Source organism: Engraulis encrasicolus, chromosome 3 (genome assembly GCF_034702125.1).
Source record: "Engraulis encrasicolus isolate BLACKSEA-1 chromosome 3, IST_EnEncr_1.0, whole genome shotgun sequence".
Classification (NCBI taxonomy): domain Eukaryota; kingdom Metazoa; phylum Chordata; class Actinopteri; order Clupeiformes; family Engraulidae; genus Engraulis; species Engraulis encrasicolus.
The window spans coordinates 15,103,393-15,123,392 of NC_085859.1; the positions used below are offsets into that span (position 1 = coordinate 15,103,393).

A 20,000-nucleotide genomic window follows, 5' to 3' on the forward strand; every position below is an offset into this window, starting at 1 on the left:
AAATAGCATGCATGAAAGCTATGAAAGCTAAACAACTCCCTCTTCCCTGAGTATGTACAAGACTAATATTTGAGCTGACCTACACACTTGACATGGTGTGTGTGTGTGTGTGTGTGTGTGTGTGTGTGTGTGTGTGTGTGTGTGTGTGTGTGTGTGTGTGTGTGTGTGTGTGTGTGTGTGTGTGTGTGTGTGTGTGTGTGTGTGTGTGTGTGTGTGTGTGTGTGTGTGTACTTTAAAAAAACAACAACAACAACTAACTAACCCTTCTTTGCATTTGCATCTGTGCACTTGTATGGGCGAATCTTGTAAACACGCTGTGCGCAAAGCTGTGCATGCGCCAGAAATGCTGGGTGGCAAAAAGAGCTGAGATAACAGCATTCTCTATTCGGGTACAATGCGAAATCCCTAGCATGAAACCTCACATCTCGGCAGAAACTTAGCCAGAAATATCACATGACTTATTATACAACATAGGCTATTGGTTATGTTGGGTTATGGTCTCAATTTATTTAGCTATTAGAAGATTTGGCCAGGTATGGAATGTGCTTAAAACAGTGTGTCACTGAATGTCTTCTTATCCAGATGTTCAGACGAGACATTGCATCAACTGAGACAAACCAGTCTTGTTTCTGAAAGTTAGATGTGTAGTTGGTCACATAAATACACAGTATAATCGTTTTTCATGTCACAAACACACCCAGATAAGCCTCGTGACTCATTAAAGAACTGTGCAATGAAATATAGTTCCACACAACAACCGGGATAAGGCTATCATTAGCCTATCCGTCACCAGCTGCAACCCCAAACATTGGAATTTGCTAAACTGATTTTCATTTTATTACACAGCTGTTTGCATACCGATGGCACACCAAAATGTGATAAGTTACTTGCAATATCAGTTACTTAACATGGACAAATGAAGGGAAAATGTGCAGAGCACAATTCATAGCTCTGGGAAACTAGCTATTTTGTTAGCTTGCTAGCTAACGTCAAGATCAGATTCCAGTGTATTCCACTTGTCATAAAAGTGAGCTGTTACACCAAACAGCAGAGCCGCTCTGCCAAACAGATGAACACTACCATAGGTTGTCTAAAACCATTGTGAATAACGGTCTTTACTTTGTAGTGTTGACGTGATGTAGGGCTACCGTGAGTGTGTATGCAACTCGGAGCCAGCTAGTTTTCTGATGGCTATGAGTCTTTCCCATGATATTTCAGACGTTTTAAAAATAGGATGGAGATAATAATTATACCGGGTGTGATATGGAACTAGATTTCATTGCACAGCTCTTCAATAAGTCATGAGGCTTACCTTCTGGGTGTGTTTTGTAGTGTTTTCACAACACAAGGCAAAGCGACCAAGCTCTTTCTTGCCACACGGAAGAATTAGCAATGTAAACAGTGACGTCACGCACAGATTCGCTCATTTGCTAGTAATATTGGCTATGACTATGTCCTCTTTTGAAAGTCGCTTTGGTTATTAAGTGTATGCCAAATGCAATGTAATGTAATGCAATGTACTGTAAATAACTGTAAGCTGCTTTGGATAAAAAGCGTCAGCCAAGTGTAATGCGATACAATATAATTTAATGCTCACCATGGCCCATTCTCTGGCGCGGGCCTTCATGCGGCTGGTGCTCCTCTCCTCTGCGTAGAGCGCACCCATGAAGGAGCCGATGGAGGTGCCCCCCACCAGGTCCACGGGAATGCCCGCCTCGATCATGGCCTTGATGATGCCCACCTGGGAGCAGCCCCTGCGGAGAAACTTAGACTTAGACTTCTTTATTGTCCATTAAACTTACTTGAAATGGGAAATTTGCTTTGGTGGTGGCACAAGACAGAAACACACATAACAGTCAACACAATAAAGAATATATATATATACAGTATACTGTATGTATGTATATATATATATATACAGTATATGTAGATAAGAAGGAGAAGCAGCAGGACGCAACAATCATGGGTGTCATTTTAGATGTGGATGGTGGAGACATGAATACTGAAACTAAAGTTCCCGACACCCAGCTCCCGTTTCTCTTACTTACATTAATGTGACGCTTCGGGCAGCATGCCCTTCATCAGACTATGTCGGCCTCAAGAAAAAAAAAGCTGAAGTTGTAAGCATCTGGGTTTCTTGCTATTCTCCTGTCCTCGTGCCAGAACTAAATACTGCTTTGGATGAAAGGTGAAATTTCTTCACGCTCCAATAAGATTAGCGTGTTACTTACAGTTGAGCTCTACTCTCTCCTTTCTGCTCATTCTCTTCACCCTGCACCAAATCTAGGTTACCAATCGCACCCGTAAAGACCAAATAAACACTCGAGAAATAGACAGCGATACTGGAAGCAGAACAACCACCTGTTTTTCACCGCAAGTTGAAACGTTTGCTATATTTCCCTTCAAATATTGTGTTCAAAACCACGGAGAGACAAACAGAAAGAGAACGAGATAGAGGGAGGCGCCCAGCGAGTGAATTTGTGTGTATGTGTGTGTGTGAGAGTGTGAGAGAGAGAGAGGGAGAGAGAGAGAGAGAGAGAGAGAGAGAGAGAGAGAGAGAGAGAGAGAGAGAAGAGAAGAGAAGAGAAGAGAAGAGAAGAGAAGAGAAGAGAAAAGAGACTTCCTTTTCCAGCTACACAAAGGTGGAAAAGTCCAGCTTCAGAGAGAGTAATGGTTCTGTTTGCACCTGTTTCTCAAGTTGCATAACTAAAATATTCCAATGAACTTCAGAGAGACAAATGAGCCAATTAGTGGAGTTGCTGATTTGCAGCACACAGCTTGAATCAATATATGATGTTTGTTTTCATTCTCAGACACCTTGACTTCTCCACCTTTGCTTCTGTCCTTAATCAGTCACTCAAAAATGTGAAAATATAAGCAAAATAAAATGAATGAATGAATAAGTTAATAAATACATTTAAAAAATAACGTAGAAAAGAAAGAAAAAAATGACAATAATGATGCTGTTTTAAGATACCGGGGTTTGTCTTTTTTTTGTATGCAAAAGTGGAGAGGGCTCAAGACTGTGGGAGCCACTTGTTTTTTCCCCATTCCCACCAAACCAGAGGTGCATTTCTCGAAAACATAGTTGCTAACTACGTTTGCTACTTAGTTGTTTGCCATACAATTTCCCATTGACAACTGCTCATGTTTCTAACTGGCTAGCAACTATGCTTCCGAGAAATGCACCCAGTGAAACTAGGCTAGGGAGACAGGAGACACACCCACCTGACCGGCGCTCCTGAGTGCTAATGGCAAGAAGAGAAAGAAGGACAAGACAAGGATCAATCAAACCGACTGACACTTACAACTAGGCCGTCTTGAACGCACACACACACTGCACACACACCAGTTTCTGACTGGGAGTAAGATGATTGCAGGTTTGTCACATTCACACAGACACACATAGATACACACATACACACAGGCATGGGCACATGAACGCATGTACGCATGTACGCATGCACGCGCACGCGCACACACACACTCATCAAAGACAATGCTGTATACTGTATGTCTCTGTATTCTCTGCTAAATTGCCAAGAGATATACGTAATTGTTAAGCATGAACGCAAACCCTCATATCTATGACATGACAGTCAAGTGATCTACAGTATGTCTATAATGTATTGTAATAGTGAGTTTTTCACTATGCAGACGGAAAAGTGTCACCATCTGTAACTGTCTCTTCGAACACTGAGCCATTAAACCCGTGTTCGCCTGATGCTGCATATATGGTGTTTGACCTTTGGTGCCTGAAACGACATATACACTGCATTCAGGCTCTTGAGATTTGAGTTACTTTATTAAAAATGTGGGAATCTTAGAGCTGGATGAACACGTTCTAATGCAGAATGAGGGTCGTTTCAGTGAAATGCAACTTATTTCATGTTTTTACTATGTGCTTAAGCGGCTGAGATATTAAGGTTTTTATAGGCAGAGGGCACCTTTTCCCAAAAAGGGCTTATGCATTCAGCTGGTGTTTTTTTTGCAGGTGCCTTAGGCTAAAATGGGTTAATATCTTCTAAGGCCATTAAAAAGTAAATCCTACAGTGCTGGTAATCAGGGCCACTAACAGCTTTGGCTGGGCCCAAGACAAAGTCACCTGAAAGGGCCATCCCACCCACCAAAGACATACTGCAAAATGTAATGGCAACATAATTCTGGGGGGCCCCCTTTCACTGGGCCCAGGACAACTAACCCCTCTGGTGGTAAGCATGTGTATGTGTGACCCACTGGCCATGCCAGGGGTAGTGTCAGCAGGGGAAAGGGCAGAGCCCAGCATGGATGGAGGTGGAGGTTGGCAGCAGGGCTCTAAATGAACACCCGCCAACCAGCCAAATGCTGGTGAAAATTCAGTTTGGCTGGTAGAAAATAAAACTGATTAGACATGAATAGCCATTAGCAGTAAGATGAACGTCTACTAGCTATTTTGTCTGGCGATGAAAGTTAATTTAGAGCCCTGGTTGGCACGGCAGCACTATGGGCTGATACAGTACCTGGCACCTCCGCCTCCCAGCACCAAGGCGACAGCGTTGCCCGTCAGAACCCTGGCCAGCCGCGAGAAGTCGGAGTGGCGGTCCGCAGGCTTCTGGAACACCCTCTGGTACATCTCTTGCTGCGGAGCGGAAAACAGAGGAGAGAGGGATTAACAAAAAAAGAAAAGAAGTGAAGGATTTTTTATTTCCTTAGCAGCCTCAGTTGCATTGAAGTGCACCGCCAGATTCATGAAAGGGCATATGTAGCCTCTTTGCAGGAGCTTCTAGTGTGTATGAGCATGTGTGTATTTTAAATGTTTTAGTGTTAAAACGTTGCATTACACTTAGCGGACGCTCTTTTCCAAAGCGACTTACAGTTATTTACAGGCTATTGGTCACAGTCCCTGGATCAAGGTGAGGTTAGGTGCCTTGCTCAAGGGCACTTCAGCCATGGATTGTGTGGGGAGAGGCAAGAGTGGGATTTGAACCTGCAAACCTCTGATTTTAAGACCCCCCCCAAACCCCCTATTCAGCCACGACTGCCCATAATGTAATGTAACTCTGCATACCAGTTTGGGCAGGCTCCTCTTGGAGAAGACGCGGCGTGGGCAGACCAAGTGCTGGTGGCGACGAGATCCAGCCTGGCCTAACCTACACTATATCTTCTTATTATTGTTTTTTTTTTTAATATTGCTTTAGGGACTTTTATGCCTTTATTTCACAGGACAGTCGAAGATGGTGACGAGAAGCGAATGGGACAGAGAGACAGGGGAGGATCGGGAAATGACCCTGGCCGGACTCAGACCGGGGTCCCCGTGGGCATGCAAGCCCAAATGTGGGGGGCTTAGCGCGCTGCGCCACAGCGCCACAGCGTCCCCCTACTTATTATTGTTATTACCAGTTTGGGCAGGCTCCGCTTGGAGAAGACGCGGCGTGGGCAGACCAGGTGCTGGTGGCGGGAGATCCAACCCAGCTCATTCCACCTCAATCCTACTTTTTTATTATTATTATTATTATTATTATTAATATTATTATTATTAATATTATTATTGTTATTACCAGTTTGGGCAGGCTGCGCTTGGAGAAGACGCGGCGTGGGCAGACCAGGTGTTGGTGGCGGGAGATCCAGCTGCGCATGTTGAGCCACTCGACGGTGCGTCGGGGGGCGGGGCCGTCCTCGCGGTGCAGCAAGACCAGCTGCTTCTGGGCACGCACCGCACTGCCCTCCAACATGCGCTCCAGCTGCCATATGATACGCAAACACGCACACGCACACACACACACACACACACACACACACACACACACACACACACACACACACACACACACACACACACACACACACACAGACACACACACACACACAGATAGGTGTATAAGGCACCGCACTGCCCTCCATCATACGTGACAGCTGTCATATAATACACACGCACGCACGCACGTACGCACGCACCCACACACACACACACACACTTTCTTAAGCATCTTTGCAACTGTTGCATTAACGACAGCAACTACAACGGGTGCGGAGATCTTAGTTGGCCTGACAAAGCACAGACGCCATGTTGTTCACCAGGACGCGCGCGGGCACACACACACGAGTCCAACAAGCATGTAAGCCAGGCTTATTATTTAGTCGTAACTATGAGTGTCATTATCATTACAGAAAACTTGAGCACACACACACACAAACACACACACACACACACACACACACACACACACACACACACACACACACACACACACACACACACACACACACACACACACACACACACACACACACACACACACACACACAGTATGCCACATCTGTGCCAGCCTCTTGTTGGTTTGTGTGTGTAAATTATTGAAAAAGTTCAGTACTATCATTAACGACTTTGCTTTCTGTACTGTAGGTTTCTGAGTGCACAATTTGCATAACTGATTTTGACAGACAATCTAATTTAGACAGACAATCTAAGCAGCATACACATAATTAGACTGATATCAAATTAGTTTTACAAGGTGAAACATCCTGGCACTATCAGGGGTTAGACAATGAAACTGAAACACAGTCAAAGATGAACCATTAAAATGTGCACCATCTCCTTTTTTGAACTCTGATATGTGTTACCCACGTTGTTGTCTCACTGACAGTAAACTCAATGTGTTGTCTGCATTACAACATTTGAACAAAATTGTGCTCTTACCCTGCTAATTGGCTCTTCACACTCTGCTCTTACTGGTACAATGTGCAATTAATTAAAAGTTTGGCCACCAGGCTGGTCCAATTTGGCCATGAAACTTCCCACACTAAAATGAAAGGTGTTTCAGTGTCATTGTCTAACCCCTGTATAGTCTTCGTTAACATTGGTATTTCATTTTAACATGTTTGTTAAATTTTGAGCCAACAATTAACATATCTGGGTCATTTTGTGATTAATTGCTGCACGTTTCTGACCTGAATCACCTATTGCAGTCCCGACTTCCATTTCCACACATACTCTAAAAACCGAACTGCAGCATGCGAATAGGAAAGTAGGTCATCCCATTAATGTTATGGAGCGGAGAAATAACGACATATTCTGTTCGATGGTGCATAAATGTCAAGCCATTCTCACAGCAGTAGAGATAGAAAGCAGAGAAGAGATAGAGAGGAGATGAAATGGGGTGAGTCCAGTGGAGTGGGGAGGAGAGGAAGAGGAGAGGCGGAAGAGGAGAGGAGAGGAGGAGTGCAGAGGGGAGCAGAGGAGAAGAGATGAGAGAGGGGAGGAGGAGAGAGGAGGGGAGAGGAGAGGAGAAGAGAAGAGAGAAGTGTAGAGGGGAGGAGTGAAGAAGAGAAGAGAAGAGAAGAGAAGAGAAGAGAAGAGAAGAGAAGAGAAGAGAAGAGAAGAGAAGAGAAGAGAAGAGAAGAGAAGAGAGGAGAGGAGAGGAGAGTAGAGTAGAGGAGAGGAGAGGAGTTGAGAGGAGAGAAGGAGAGCAGAGAAGAGGGGAGGGGAGGGGAGAGGAGAGGGGAATGGAGGTGAGAGGAGGAGAGTAAGTCTCCCAGTCTGTACTACTGGCTGGTGGCAAAATGATATTTTTAACATTCACCATCCTCTCTCTCAGTCTGCGTCACAACCACAGCTCTCTAGTGCACCCGGCTTCATTTCCTCTCCCGGCTGCGTCTCGCCATCAAATCCTTGCGCTCTACAGGGCTGGAGCTATAGGCAGGGGTAGCAAGGCATTTGCCCCTGGGCCCAGGGCACGTTGCATTGGTGGTGAGGGCCCAATTGTGATCTTGTCAGGCCATATAGGGGGTCCTATAAGTGTTTTGCCCTAGTGCCCTGTGTACAATTGTTCCGCGCCACTGGCGCTCGATAAGCCTTGTGTGTAAATCAGGACTCATTTAGGACTATTCACGGCTAATCCGCATGCTAATCATCTCACTGAAATCAGAAATCTGATTTCATTTGCCTCCCCCCCCTCCTTTTTTTTTGGTGTGCTTGAAAAGGGGATTATCGGCAGGCTCTGGAGTGAGGGAGTGTGAACGAAAGCACCTTCGCCTATTATATGGCTGGTGGCCAAGGTCGGAGAAACACACAGGCTAGATATGGCTGCAGCCTAGGGACCACCACCTGCCAGGGGGCCCCTGATTGGCCAATTAATAAAAAAAAGGCAGAATTGAGACAAGAAAAAATCAATTACCACAGTTATACCTGTTTTCCACTGCCGTTTTTCTGGTAACCCTACAGCTTGACACAGCGCGATTTGGCTGCCACTTTTTTGCGAATAGGCATGACACAGCTCAATCGTAAAACAAAAAGTGGCGGCCGAGTCGCACTGTGTCGAGCTGTAGGCCTATCAAAAAAACGGTACAGGAAAAGAGGCATAAGTTGACATGCTATCCTTAATTACTAGCTTGTAACTATGACACTGTCTGTGTAAATTTGCCCTCTGGGGGGGGGCACAGAAACATGTAGGCCTGGGCCCCAGGCCACCTTAATCCGCCCCTGTGACTGGTGGTTTCATACCGTGATATTAAAAAAAACTCTGCAGTGGCCGACTGACATGATTCAGAAAGCCATTTATTTTTTGTGCCATTTTTGTACCCTATGTGACTCATTTGGATGGCATATATGTTCAGTAGGTCAGATAAAAGATCTCCTGTTGCTGCATTACCATTACAGTTGCCAACTGTAACGTTATATTGGGCCATGACTCACAAGTTATGAATTTAAGAGCCTTCAAAGAATAGTGGCTGATGACTGATGGCTGACGAGCAAGATCACATCAAATTATGACCACGATTGTCCATATTGTGTTGCACTAAATTTTATGACAACACAAGGGCCACTATGATGACGCACACACATTAGGGATGCAAACGATGAATCGAATAATCGAATTTAATCGATCAATGCGTTAATCGATTAAAAAAACATTCATCGCAATTATTATATGGTGTGACGTCATCGGTCGAATGCTGCATTCATTTCAACGTGGCTCCCCAACGTTCGCACGTCTGTTATTTTTCGATAACGGACGGGTTGGTCTATAACAGACCGCTGTCAATGGCAACAAGACTTTTCACTGCTAAAGCGACTTTTCAACAAGACTCTAATCAGCTGCTGTGATAGACAACACCTGTTGTCCTGGCTACCTAGCTGTTGCCTAGCGGTGTTCCACAACGGCACTGTTTTGTTTTGCGCAGCAACAATCTTTTGACATTAAAAACTATAATCGACTTAACATTAAATAGGCCTAAAGAAATGTCCCCGCCATGTGTGAATCATTTAAGCATATCCATATAATAAGCGGGTTAACTTTCGGCGACTCGGTCGCTTTGTGGAATAGCAGCACTTCAGAGAGAACAAGAAGATTCTCTCTGTCGTGCTGCTATTCCACGGTAGCGACCTTCTCGCCGAACGTTAACCCTTACTTATTATATGGTTGTGACGTCATCTGTCGAATGCTCCATTCATTTCAACGGGGCTCCCCAACGTTCGGACGTCTGTTATTTTTCGATAACGGACGGGTTGGTCTATAACAGACCGCTGTCAATGGCAACAAGACTTTTCACTGCTAAAGCGACTTTTCAACAAGACTCTAATCAGCTGCTGTGATAGTAGACAGCACCCGTTGTCCTGGCTACCGCTGTCAATGGCAACAAGACGTTCACTGCTAAAGCCACTGGCTTGTATAAGTCAGTGGCTAAAGCGAATGTTTCATATCACTCCGCAGGGGGTCCGGTCTTTTGTCACTCTAATCAGCTGCTGTGATAGACAACACCTGTTGTCCTGGCTAGCCTACCTAGCTGTTGCCTAGCGGTGTTCCACAACGGCACTGTTTTGTTTTGCGCAGCAACAATCTTAACATTAAATAGGTCTAAAGAAATGTCCCCGCATGTGTGAATCATTTAAGTATATCCATATAATAAGCGGGTTAACTTTCGGCGAGTCGGTCGCTTTGTGGAATAGCTCCGCGTCGGGGTCTAAAGATTCTCTCTGTCGTGCTGCTATTCCACGGTAGCGACCTTCTCGCCGAACGTTAACCCTTACTTAATCGACAATTCAACTGAAGAGACCCAGGTGAAATGGGTATGTGAAGAGTGTGTGCGAATAGGGGTGTGAATAGTAGGAATATTTAAATCACCTTTGGATTAAAGAATTGAAATAGAATTAATTTAAATGTGGTATTTTATCTCAATATTTAATTAAAATGTTTAGATTTAGTAGGTTTTTTTTCGAGAAACATTGAGATTTCGGGGGGAAAACGCTGCTTATCAATTAATCGTAAGTCGCACACGCACGCACACACACACACACACAGACAGACACACACACGTACACCTACACACACACAGAGACAGCATTACCCACCTCTCCCACGGTGGGTTCCCCTTCCCCCAGGCCCACTATGATGATGCTGTCGGCCTGCCTGAGGCAGCGCTGTGTCCAGGGCGTCAGGCTGTCGTCCGTCTGGTACAGCACGATGCGGTGGATATCCTCCTGCTGACCCAGCCAGCTGCACAGGCGGTACTCGTGCACACTGCGGGAAACACACACATGGAGGCAGAAAACAACGAGAAAGAACAAAGATTACAAGATAAAACACTGCATAAGTATCAGCATAATGGGTAGTCAGTCTGTCATTTCTGTTGCTATTAGTTTGTTTTACACTGATTCTACACTCAAACACCCCCTAAAGATCATGTAGAAGATTATATTTCTGCCAGGCCCACTACAGTCAAGAAACACAAGACAAGAAATTCTGAAAGCAATTCTTCATTGAATAGTCATGAATTAGGTTTGGCAGTATGGCTCTGTTCAGAGGAGTCCCCTGGTTTTCCATGAGCACCAAGGAATGCAGAGATTCAGAGGACAACAGAAGCATAGGGAATGCTCACCCAATTTAAGATTAGGAGAGCAAACAATTCCCCCCGTGAACATGTCATACATGCAAGGTGAAGGTGGGGAGGTGGTGGGTTTGCGAGGAAAGAAACAGCCAAGAGTTGCGAACAAAACAGAGAACTTTTACAGGTGCCAAATTTGAAACTGACCAATAATGAGCAAACAGTTGATCAGCTGATCTCAGCTGAACAGCTGAGACAAATAATAAGCAGCAAGCCAAAGAGGTTGGATAAAGAGGAATCGAAACACGCCCACTCAATGTAAAAGCGTGTACTCAAAATTTGGTCTCCTCCTTGTCCCTCCTTCTTCTTCTTCTCTCTTTTCGTGGTGTTTGCACAAGACATGCGGTACCACCATCTACAGCGCTAAGGGGACTCCATTTATTCTCCACCTCAAGACTCCGAAGGTCTCCTAATCGAAGGTCTCCTAAAGGGGCGTTCACCCGACGTAAAGTGGATACCAGAAAAGAACCCGCCTGCTTTATCTCACTCTTTATACGATTCTCTGAGCAAACTCTTGGCTCCCATTGCCCGGCCAGAACTGACGCTAACGCTAGATTCTTTTTCATACCAGAAGAACAAGCAGACACACCCAAATTGTTGGACTAAACATCAAGTCATATCACTGGAGCCTTTACACAAGAACGCAAAGGCTACAAAGGAAGGGAGTTAATGGCGCAAACACGGCAGAGGCGACTAGAGCGACACTAGTGACGGAAGTAAATTACTTTGTATGGAGTTGCTTGCAATGTTTGTACGTATGTCTTGTACTGTATCTATGTATCTATGTAAGCTGTCAGGCACCTTAATTTCCCTCTGTATTAATAGAAGTACTCCACTCTACTCTACTCAATGGAAGAGACAAAAGTGATTTGAGCGACACCTGCCACGGCCAATTGGAATGTCAAAATTGTTGCATTCAGTATTTTAACAGTCATACTCTGTCGCTTTTATCGCTCGTGACGCTCTTGCTGCAAAGACAGTCCAGCGACTCTTTGTAGCTTTGGGTCTATTCTGGGGTGCATTTCTCGAAACCATAGTTTCTAATTACATTAGCTTCTTTGTTGTTTGCAATGCAATTTCCCATTGACAACCACCCAACAGGCTAACAACTACGCTTGCGGGAAACGTAAAACAAAAGATTCCATGATACTCTCTCTCTCTCTCTCTCTGTCACACACACACACGCACACACGCGGACGCACACACACACACACACACACTGCTCAGCTCAGCACATGAGGTCTGAGATTGATGCACTACAGTACCTGTGTGTGTGTGTGTGTGGTCTGTACTGTGTGTGGGACCCGGCTCACCTGTCCAGGGCTGCAGCTCCCAGGTGCTGTCGGATGATATCACTGGTGAGGAGCAGAGTGGGACCTAGTCATTCATCACAGTCAGAGAGAGAGAAAGAAAGAGGTCTTAATTAACTGTGCTGCGGTGACAGACAAATGAACTACACAAGTGTCAAGTGCTATCTACTGTCTAATGTATTTGATTTTAAAGGCCCAGAGTGTAATTTTAGTCATTTATTTTCCAAATGTATGGCGCACATTCACATATATATTTTTTATTATTTAATAAGTAATAAACTAATATTTACAGGCTTGAACAAATACAGCACGTTTTTTGCAGCCAAAGATGTCTATGACTGGTAATTGAAAATGGTGGACATGGCGAAGATCCATCTATTCAAGTATGAAAAGAGCACGTTTTCAAGGAGTTTCATTTACGTGTGGGGATTGGCGGAGTCGTCCATGCCAGCAGATGCCTGGCCTAGATTTGAATTGATGAAAAACCTTGCCACCGGATCTGTGCAATCACACTTATTCATGAAAGGCTGTTACACTGCTGGGTCGATATTTTAAGAGTGTGTAAATGACTGAAACCTTACATTTTGTTTTATTTCTGTAGATTTGAATTATGTCCTATGACCATATCGCTTAAATGTTCTCATTTTCTACCAGCTAAATATGTGAAAACAATAAATGAATGAACGAATGAATGAACAAATGAATGAACAAATGAATGAACAAATGAATGAACAAATGAATGAACAAATGAATGAATGAATGCTGCCAGGCGTGGTGCGGTGGGTGGGTTTCGTGAATGAATGAATGAATGAATGAATGAATGAATGAATGAATGAATGAATGAATGAATGAATGAATGACTATATAAAATGGTCTTGTTGATGCTGCCAGGTGTGGTGTGGTGCGGTGCGATGGGTGGGTATTGTACCTATGGCAGTCAGGGCGTGCTGGAGCTCCAGGGTGAAGGCGGTGAGAGGCACGTCACTGGAGGCGGACAGGATGGCCACAGTGGACAGGTTGGAGGCGGGGTTCCCCACATCCCACTTCCCACCTGAGGTCTGCAGGCCCAGTCCAGTACCTGCATAGTCAACATGTCATCATGCATAGGCGTATCTATGACACGCTGATTTGAACCCACTAAGGCTCCACAACGCTCTGTGACGGGTTAGGTTTAGGGATGGTTTTGGTTTAGGCACAATTTACGTGTAGGTAGAAATTCGCCTAATCTCGCTGTTCTTGGCAAAAGTAAGGCAGCAGAAACATTGCTTTACTGACAGGTTAGGTTTAGGGGTGGTTTCGGTTAGGGCACAGCAAAGCATATTTGCGTTTAGTAACAGAAATGCGTTGTGACAAAACAAAATCGCTGACACAGCGGGAAAACTGTGCAAACCTCTTCACGTGTCAAAAGTGCATGAAAGCACTTTACCGTTGCGTTGAGGAGCACGCTTTAACTTCAAAATGCGTCGCACCAACACGCTGAATGCACTAGCGTGCGATACATACGCTAAAGCATGATGACAGCCTGGGCTAGTACAGGACAGGACACGTTGAGACTGAGCACTGACACCAAGGTTCATTTCAGGAGGGTAGTGGTGTGTGGAGAACTGCATGTTGAGACTGAGCGTTGACACCAAGGATCTATTCTATTCTATTCTATTCTATCCCTAAAAATTGGATTCGGAGCATTTCAACTGCCAATTTTCCTGCTTGGAATTATATATAACTTTATGCAACAGACTCAGGGTCCAGATTATCTACAAGACATAAATATACATTATAAAAGAAACAACAAAAACAAACATATAAAACATCCACAGTCATATGTCAGATCTGAACGAACCGAGATGCACTTTCCTTTGCATTGCACAATCCCATTATGATACCATTACTTGACTCATTTAACCTACATATAAATTTATAGATGCGGTTCCTCAATAATGCCTGAAATGCAGGCACATTTGCATTGACAAAGAGAGAGCATGCACTTTCCCATCTTGTAGCCTTCATCAGAATTCTAAAAGAATCCAACTAAACCAACTAAAATGTTGGTTATGTGTTACGTATGTTGCACAATCGACAGTTAAAAATGCTTCAAATCCATTGAAGAAGCGTGCTGTGTCCTTAAGATGTACAAATGTACAGTTAAGATGAACACAACACAGATGGACTTTGCCAATACAATATTCATAAGAGAGAGAGAGAGAAAAAGAATATCTCTCTCAGACTGTGTCTGACTGACCTAATATTCGAATGATTAATGACGACTTGGTCCTTTGCCTGGCTGAGCCCTTTGGTCACAGAGTATCATTGGGGAGTTTTGAGGACATCTTCAAGAAATAGGCCAAATATGCTCCAGAGATGGATGGACAGCAGCTCCATAGTGGTTTCCACATGTCTCTGCCTCGCTCTAATCTTAATCATCTACATCTGTGCCAGTCTTCTTTCCTCTCCGTCTGTGCCCTTGGAGGTATTCCAAAAAAGATGGGATGGGGCCCTACCGTGGCTGATATGGTAGGGCACACGTTTACCACTCGGCCGACCCGGGTTCGATTCCCGGTCCGGGTCCTTTGCCAGTCCTTCCCCATCTCTCTCTCCCAGCTCACTTCCTGTCTCTACTTCACTATCCTGTCTCACAAAAAAACAATAAAGGCTGAAAATCCCCCAAAAATTGAACCTCCTGATAGAAGGCTTCATCAAACACATAGTCACATGTTGCTCCACTAGTAGGTTTTACTGCTTGTTCTGAGTGAACAAAGAGGCATTTGGCCTTTCAGGCACCTTCACCTTCAAGAAGTCTACTAACCCTTGGCAATTGCCACGTATTGAATGTGATAAGAAATTTCCATGCAAGGCTGACATATATGATCATAATCTGGATGTCGTCATCAATAACAACAAAATATAGCCACAGAGGTCCAGGTATGTCTTTAAGAAAAACCTCACTAGCCATCCAGACCTCAACGTTTAGACTACATTTCTACATTCTACATTTCTACATTCTACATTTCCTCCCCACTCCAGTACTTTACCATCTGTTGCATCAACAGGAGAGGAGTTAGTTCAAGCAAAACAGGAGGTGCAGTAGCTCAGATGCAGACAGCTGAAAAGGATGGCGATGTGGCAATGTTGAAAATAAAATAAAATCTAGTTTTCCACATCTGAGCTGCTCTGGTGGACATCTTTTTTACTCTTTTAGGACGAAAACTGGGCTCAAACTACAAGTATTTGACAACAAAACTATACAACAAACGTAACATGTTTTGATATGTAAGACTTGCAGTAAAGTAGTGTGTACGTGTTTACAACTGGCAACAAAACTGTCAATTGTTACAATTCACTTAGTACATGTGACACAACCCAACGTCACAATGGGATACTATTTTGAAGTCAGGTAGTTTGAGCCCAGCCTAAGCCTACTTTCTCGATTAGCCACAGTCTTCAGTTAAAGGTCGAGCACTCTTGTATATGGCTGGATTGGCCATATGGCATAGAGGGCATTTGCATGGTGGACTGTTGATGACTTTGGCCAAGGCGCCTCTCAATACAGCAGGCCTCTCCGAGATAGTTGGATATACACGTAAATTCGTAAATTTTGTCAGATGCGTTCAAAATACCTCATAACAAGATGACTAGTCATTGACTAACATTGTCTCTCTCAATGCCTGGTAGACCTGAAGGTCTGGTCTGAAAATCCACAGCCTAATCTCTTGTCTCACTCAATACATGTGACACAACCCAACGTCAAAATGGGACACTATTTTGAAGTCATGTAGTTGGAGCCCAGCCTAAACTTTCTTCCTTGATTCCGTTCAAGGTCCAGCCCTGGCCCTACCGTGGCTGATATGGTAGGGCACACGTTTACCACTCGGCCGACCTGAGTTCGATTCCCGGTCCGGGTCCTTTGCCGGTCCTTCCCCATCTCTCTCTCCCAGCTCGCTTCCTGTCTCTCCTCCACTATCTTGTCTCAGAAAAACCAATAAAGGCTGAAAAGCCCCAAAAAAATACTTAAAAAAAAAAAAGGTCCAGCCCTGCTCCTGTACCCACCTAGGGCGCTGTTGCCCTGCTGCATGTTCCCCAGGATCTTCTGGCCCAGCAGGTGAATCAGACGAGTCACCACCTGGAACACAAAGCATCTGTGCTGTGATGAAACACATACAGTTATTATGTCATCATCTAAATCACCACCTACGGGTCAAGGACGTCCAAAATGAAATTGTCCTTCAATTTAATGTAAGAATTAACTGAAAAGCTTTGGCTTTTTATGGCTTTTATTTGAGAGGACAGTCGATAGAGGGACAGAAAATGAGTGGGGAGATAAGAGAGTTGAGGAAGGGTCGTCAAAGGACCCAGGCCGGAATCGAACCTGGGCCCCTGGCGCAGCAGCCCAGTGCCCCACTGTTAGAGCACCGGTAGGGCCATTTAAGTCAAGTCAAGTCAGCTTTTGTCACTTTCTTCATATACACAAGACATACTAGGGAAATGAAATCAATGTTTTCTCTCTATACCATGCCAGGACAAGACATATACAAGACTGACATTTATAGTGTGTCTCAAAGCATCTAGGAGGTCTCCCGAAGAGCAGAGAGGACTAAATGGAGGCCAAACCATCTGCTCATCTGGGTAGCCTGATTAAGGGGGAACTAATGAACACTGAGAGATGGGACAGAGAGAGATGCTTCTCCTCTCCTTCCCTCTGCTCTCCTCTCCTCTCCCCTCTTCTCTTCTATTCTCCTCTCTTCTCCTCTCCTCTCCTACCCTTTCCTCCCCTCCCCTCCCCTCCCCTCTCCTCTCCTCTCCTCTATTCTCCTGTCGTCTCCTCTCCTCTCCCCTCTTCTCTTCTATTCTCCTCTCTTCTCCTCTCCTCTTTTCTCCTCACCTCTATTCTCCTCTCATCTTCTCTCCTCTCCTCCCCTCTCCTCTCCTACCCTCTCCTCTCCTCTCCTCTCATGTCCTCCCCTCTCCTCTCCTCTCCTCCGCTCCGCTCCGCTCCCCTCCCCTCTCCTCTCCTCTCCACTATTCTCCTCTCCTCTCCGCTCTGCTCCTCTCCTCTCCTCTCCTCCCCTCTCCTTTCCTCACCTCTCCGTACTGACCTGTGGATAGGTCCTCTTGATTGAGCTCAGCGCCCCTTCGGGTAGTTTGGCCAGCTCCGAGTCCCTGACGGCATGCACCGTGGTCGCCCGCTTCTGGTGTGTCAGCGCCTCCACCTGGTCCCAAACGGAAGTGCAGGTTATTGGGGAGAGTTAGGAAAGGAAACCTCTGACTGACTGTCATATGATACTGCTTGCTCTATGAATCAAAACAGAGCACTTTGGAAAATTACATGGCAGTCCCTCATGACCAAATGGATGTTTAGACGTTTTTAGTGGTGGGGGTGTTTATGATCCTGACAAAGCCACGACAGAAATACAATGGCGCAGAGCTGATCAGGGTGAAATACACAGTCTTGGAATACAGTTAGGAGACGCATATGATATTAACACAATGCAAATGAAATCCAAAAAGCATAATGAAACTCAAAATGAAAGATTGAGTGCATTTGAATGATGAGTGCATGAATACGAAGAGTGTAAGTGCACTTTAAATGTAGACAATTGAAAAGGACCATGCTGGTCAAAACGTGGAAACATTTTTTTAAAACTACCGTAAAAATCCTGTGGAAATATTCTATTATGACTGAATCTGAAAATATTCTAACCCAGTAAATCTAGACCAACTCTGGCGCAAGAGAGCATATTTCAGCATATAGTTTGGCTTGTTGCCAGGCTTCAAATATTCCACTCTTTCTTTAAATCTAAAGGTTGGAGAGTCTAACAGCAAATAATTAAAAAAATAAAAACCAGCAAAAAACCTCCAAGAGGGACTGAATGCCTTTGAAATGATAAACGTGAATATACTGTATATAGTGTAAGAGTAATCTCTTTTCATCTTATCCAGTGACTCTGCTTTAAATCTATCAGCTGGAGAGAGTCCGTAGGATCTCACCACTCCAATGAGGTCACCGCGGCCATACTCCCCAGCCAGCTCCTTTTTCCCATCATCCTTCAGGATGACGGAGCGCAGACGCCCACTCAGCACAATAAACGTGCTGTCTGACTCATCACCTTGCCTGTGCACCAAAAGGGGAAGAAGAAGAAGAAGAGAAGAAAAAAAAACCCAAAATAAGCAAAAAAGTAGGCAGGAAAACATCAGGTCATGTGAGCAATGCGCTGAGGGTTTTGTTAATACAAAATTGATGTTTCTGAGTCAAACTGAAGAGTGAGTTTAACACAAAGTGATGGGCAAAATTTAGGAAGTAACTTGGGAGATTGCAGACTGCCAAAAAAAAAGATTCCCCCTGCAACCCCATTCAAATGGCTTTCTCATGTTAACACTCAAAATGTTAAGCAATAAACCAACCAGGCATACAGATTATAACAAGAGCAATCAGAGACGGCAAGCTGCCCCTCCCTGGACGCTGGGTGCACGCAATGCTCTGTGTGTGTGCGTGTGTGCAGTTGTGTGGATATTTGGACATGGAATGGACATTTTGGGAGGCAGGTGCTGAGAGGGGGGGCATTTGGAACTTCCTTACTAGGCTGAAGAGGGTGTATATTAAATCGGGCCATTTTTGTCACAATCTTTTGATCATGAAACATGTCAACATGGACCACAGGAACAAAAAAATATCAAAGGGGCAGGTGCTTTAGCACCACCTCCTGCCTATCTGTGCATGCCTATGTGTGTGTGTGTGTGTGTGTGTGTGTGTGTGTGTGTGTGTGTGTGTGTGTGTGTGTGTGTGTGTGTGTGTGTGTGTGTGTGTGTGTGTGTGTGTGAGTGTGTGTGTGTGTGCCACCTGACGAAGCACAAGCGAATATGGATAAAATGGATAAAAGCATCAGTAATGTAATGTAATGTAATGGGGGGTGTACCTGTAGACAGCCCTGCCGGCCTCCAATGTAATGTAATGTAATGAGATGTAATGTAATGTAATGTAATGTAATGTAATGAGATGTAATGTAATGTAATGTAATGTAATGTAATGAGATGTAATGTAATGTAATGTAATGCAGAGGTGTACTTTTGGCTCGAAAAGTGGTGGGGACATTTTAATGGCAAATTGTCCGGATATGCTGTTTTTGCATTGTATTTGTGAAAAAGTGGTGGGGACAAGCTATGTTTATCTCAAAAGTGGTATGGACATGTCCCCACCGTCCCCCCCTAAAATTACGCCCATGATGTAATGTAATGTAATGTAATGGGGGTGCACCTGTAGACAGCCCTGCCGGCCTCCAGGGCCATCCAGTCCAGAGCGAAGTCGATCTGCCTGACGAAGGGGGACACTCTGCGCACCACCGTGTGGGCCACGTTCAACACCATACGCGGCTCCGCACGCATGATCCTGAGGAGGGGGGAAACAACACACATTATATGACACACACACACACACACACACACACACACACACACACACACACACACACACACACACACACACACACACACACACACACACACACACACACACACACACACACACACACACACACACACACACACACACACACACACACACAGGGCTCAGCACGCATGATCCAGAGAGGAGGTGAGAGATATGGATGTGACACATGCATACACATGCATAAACACACTCACACACACACACACACACACACACACACACACACACACACACACACACACACACACACACACACACACTCACACACACACACACACACACACACACACACACACACCTGATAAATGTCACTTCTGATGACCACGTAAAACATGTGACAGCTTAAAAGCCTAGCTCACCACAGCTTTCAGCCATGACAAATGACTCAACAC

The 20,000-nt window shown here is 44.8% G+C and overlaps 1 protein-coding gene across 2 annotated transcripts in view; it reads right to left on the bottom strand.

Annotated features, from left to right (window-relative positions):
• The window catches only part of pnpla7b (patatin-like phospholipase domain containing 7b), a 63,805-nt gene that overhangs the window by 12,950 nt on the left and 30,855 nt on the right, over positions 1 to 20,000 (bottom strand). For both annotated transcript variants that reach the window (XM_063194831.1, XM_063194830.1), the window contains exons 18-27: positions 19,417 to 19,548; positions 18,153 to 18,276; positions 17,261 to 17,374; positions 16,215 to 16,287; positions 13,099 to 13,248; positions 12,174 to 12,237; positions 10,328 to 10,496; positions 5,538 to 5,720; positions 4,500 to 4,618; positions 1,598 to 1,754 (exon numbers count right to left, since the gene is read on the bottom strand). In XM_063194831.1, the coding sequence (XP_063050901.1) occupies positions 1,598 to 1,754; positions 4,500 to 4,618; positions 5,538 to 5,720; positions 10,328 to 10,496; positions 12,174 to 12,237; positions 13,099 to 13,248; positions 16,215 to 16,287; positions 17,261 to 17,374; positions 18,153 to 18,276; positions 19,417 to 19,548 (1,285 nt within the window). The remainder of the gene's footprint in view (positions 1 to 1,597; positions 1,755 to 4,499; positions 4,619 to 5,537; positions 5,721 to 10,327; positions 10,497 to 12,173; positions 12,238 to 13,098; positions 13,249 to 16,214; positions 16,288 to 17,260; positions 17,375 to 18,152; positions 18,277 to 19,416; positions 19,549 to 20,000) is intronic.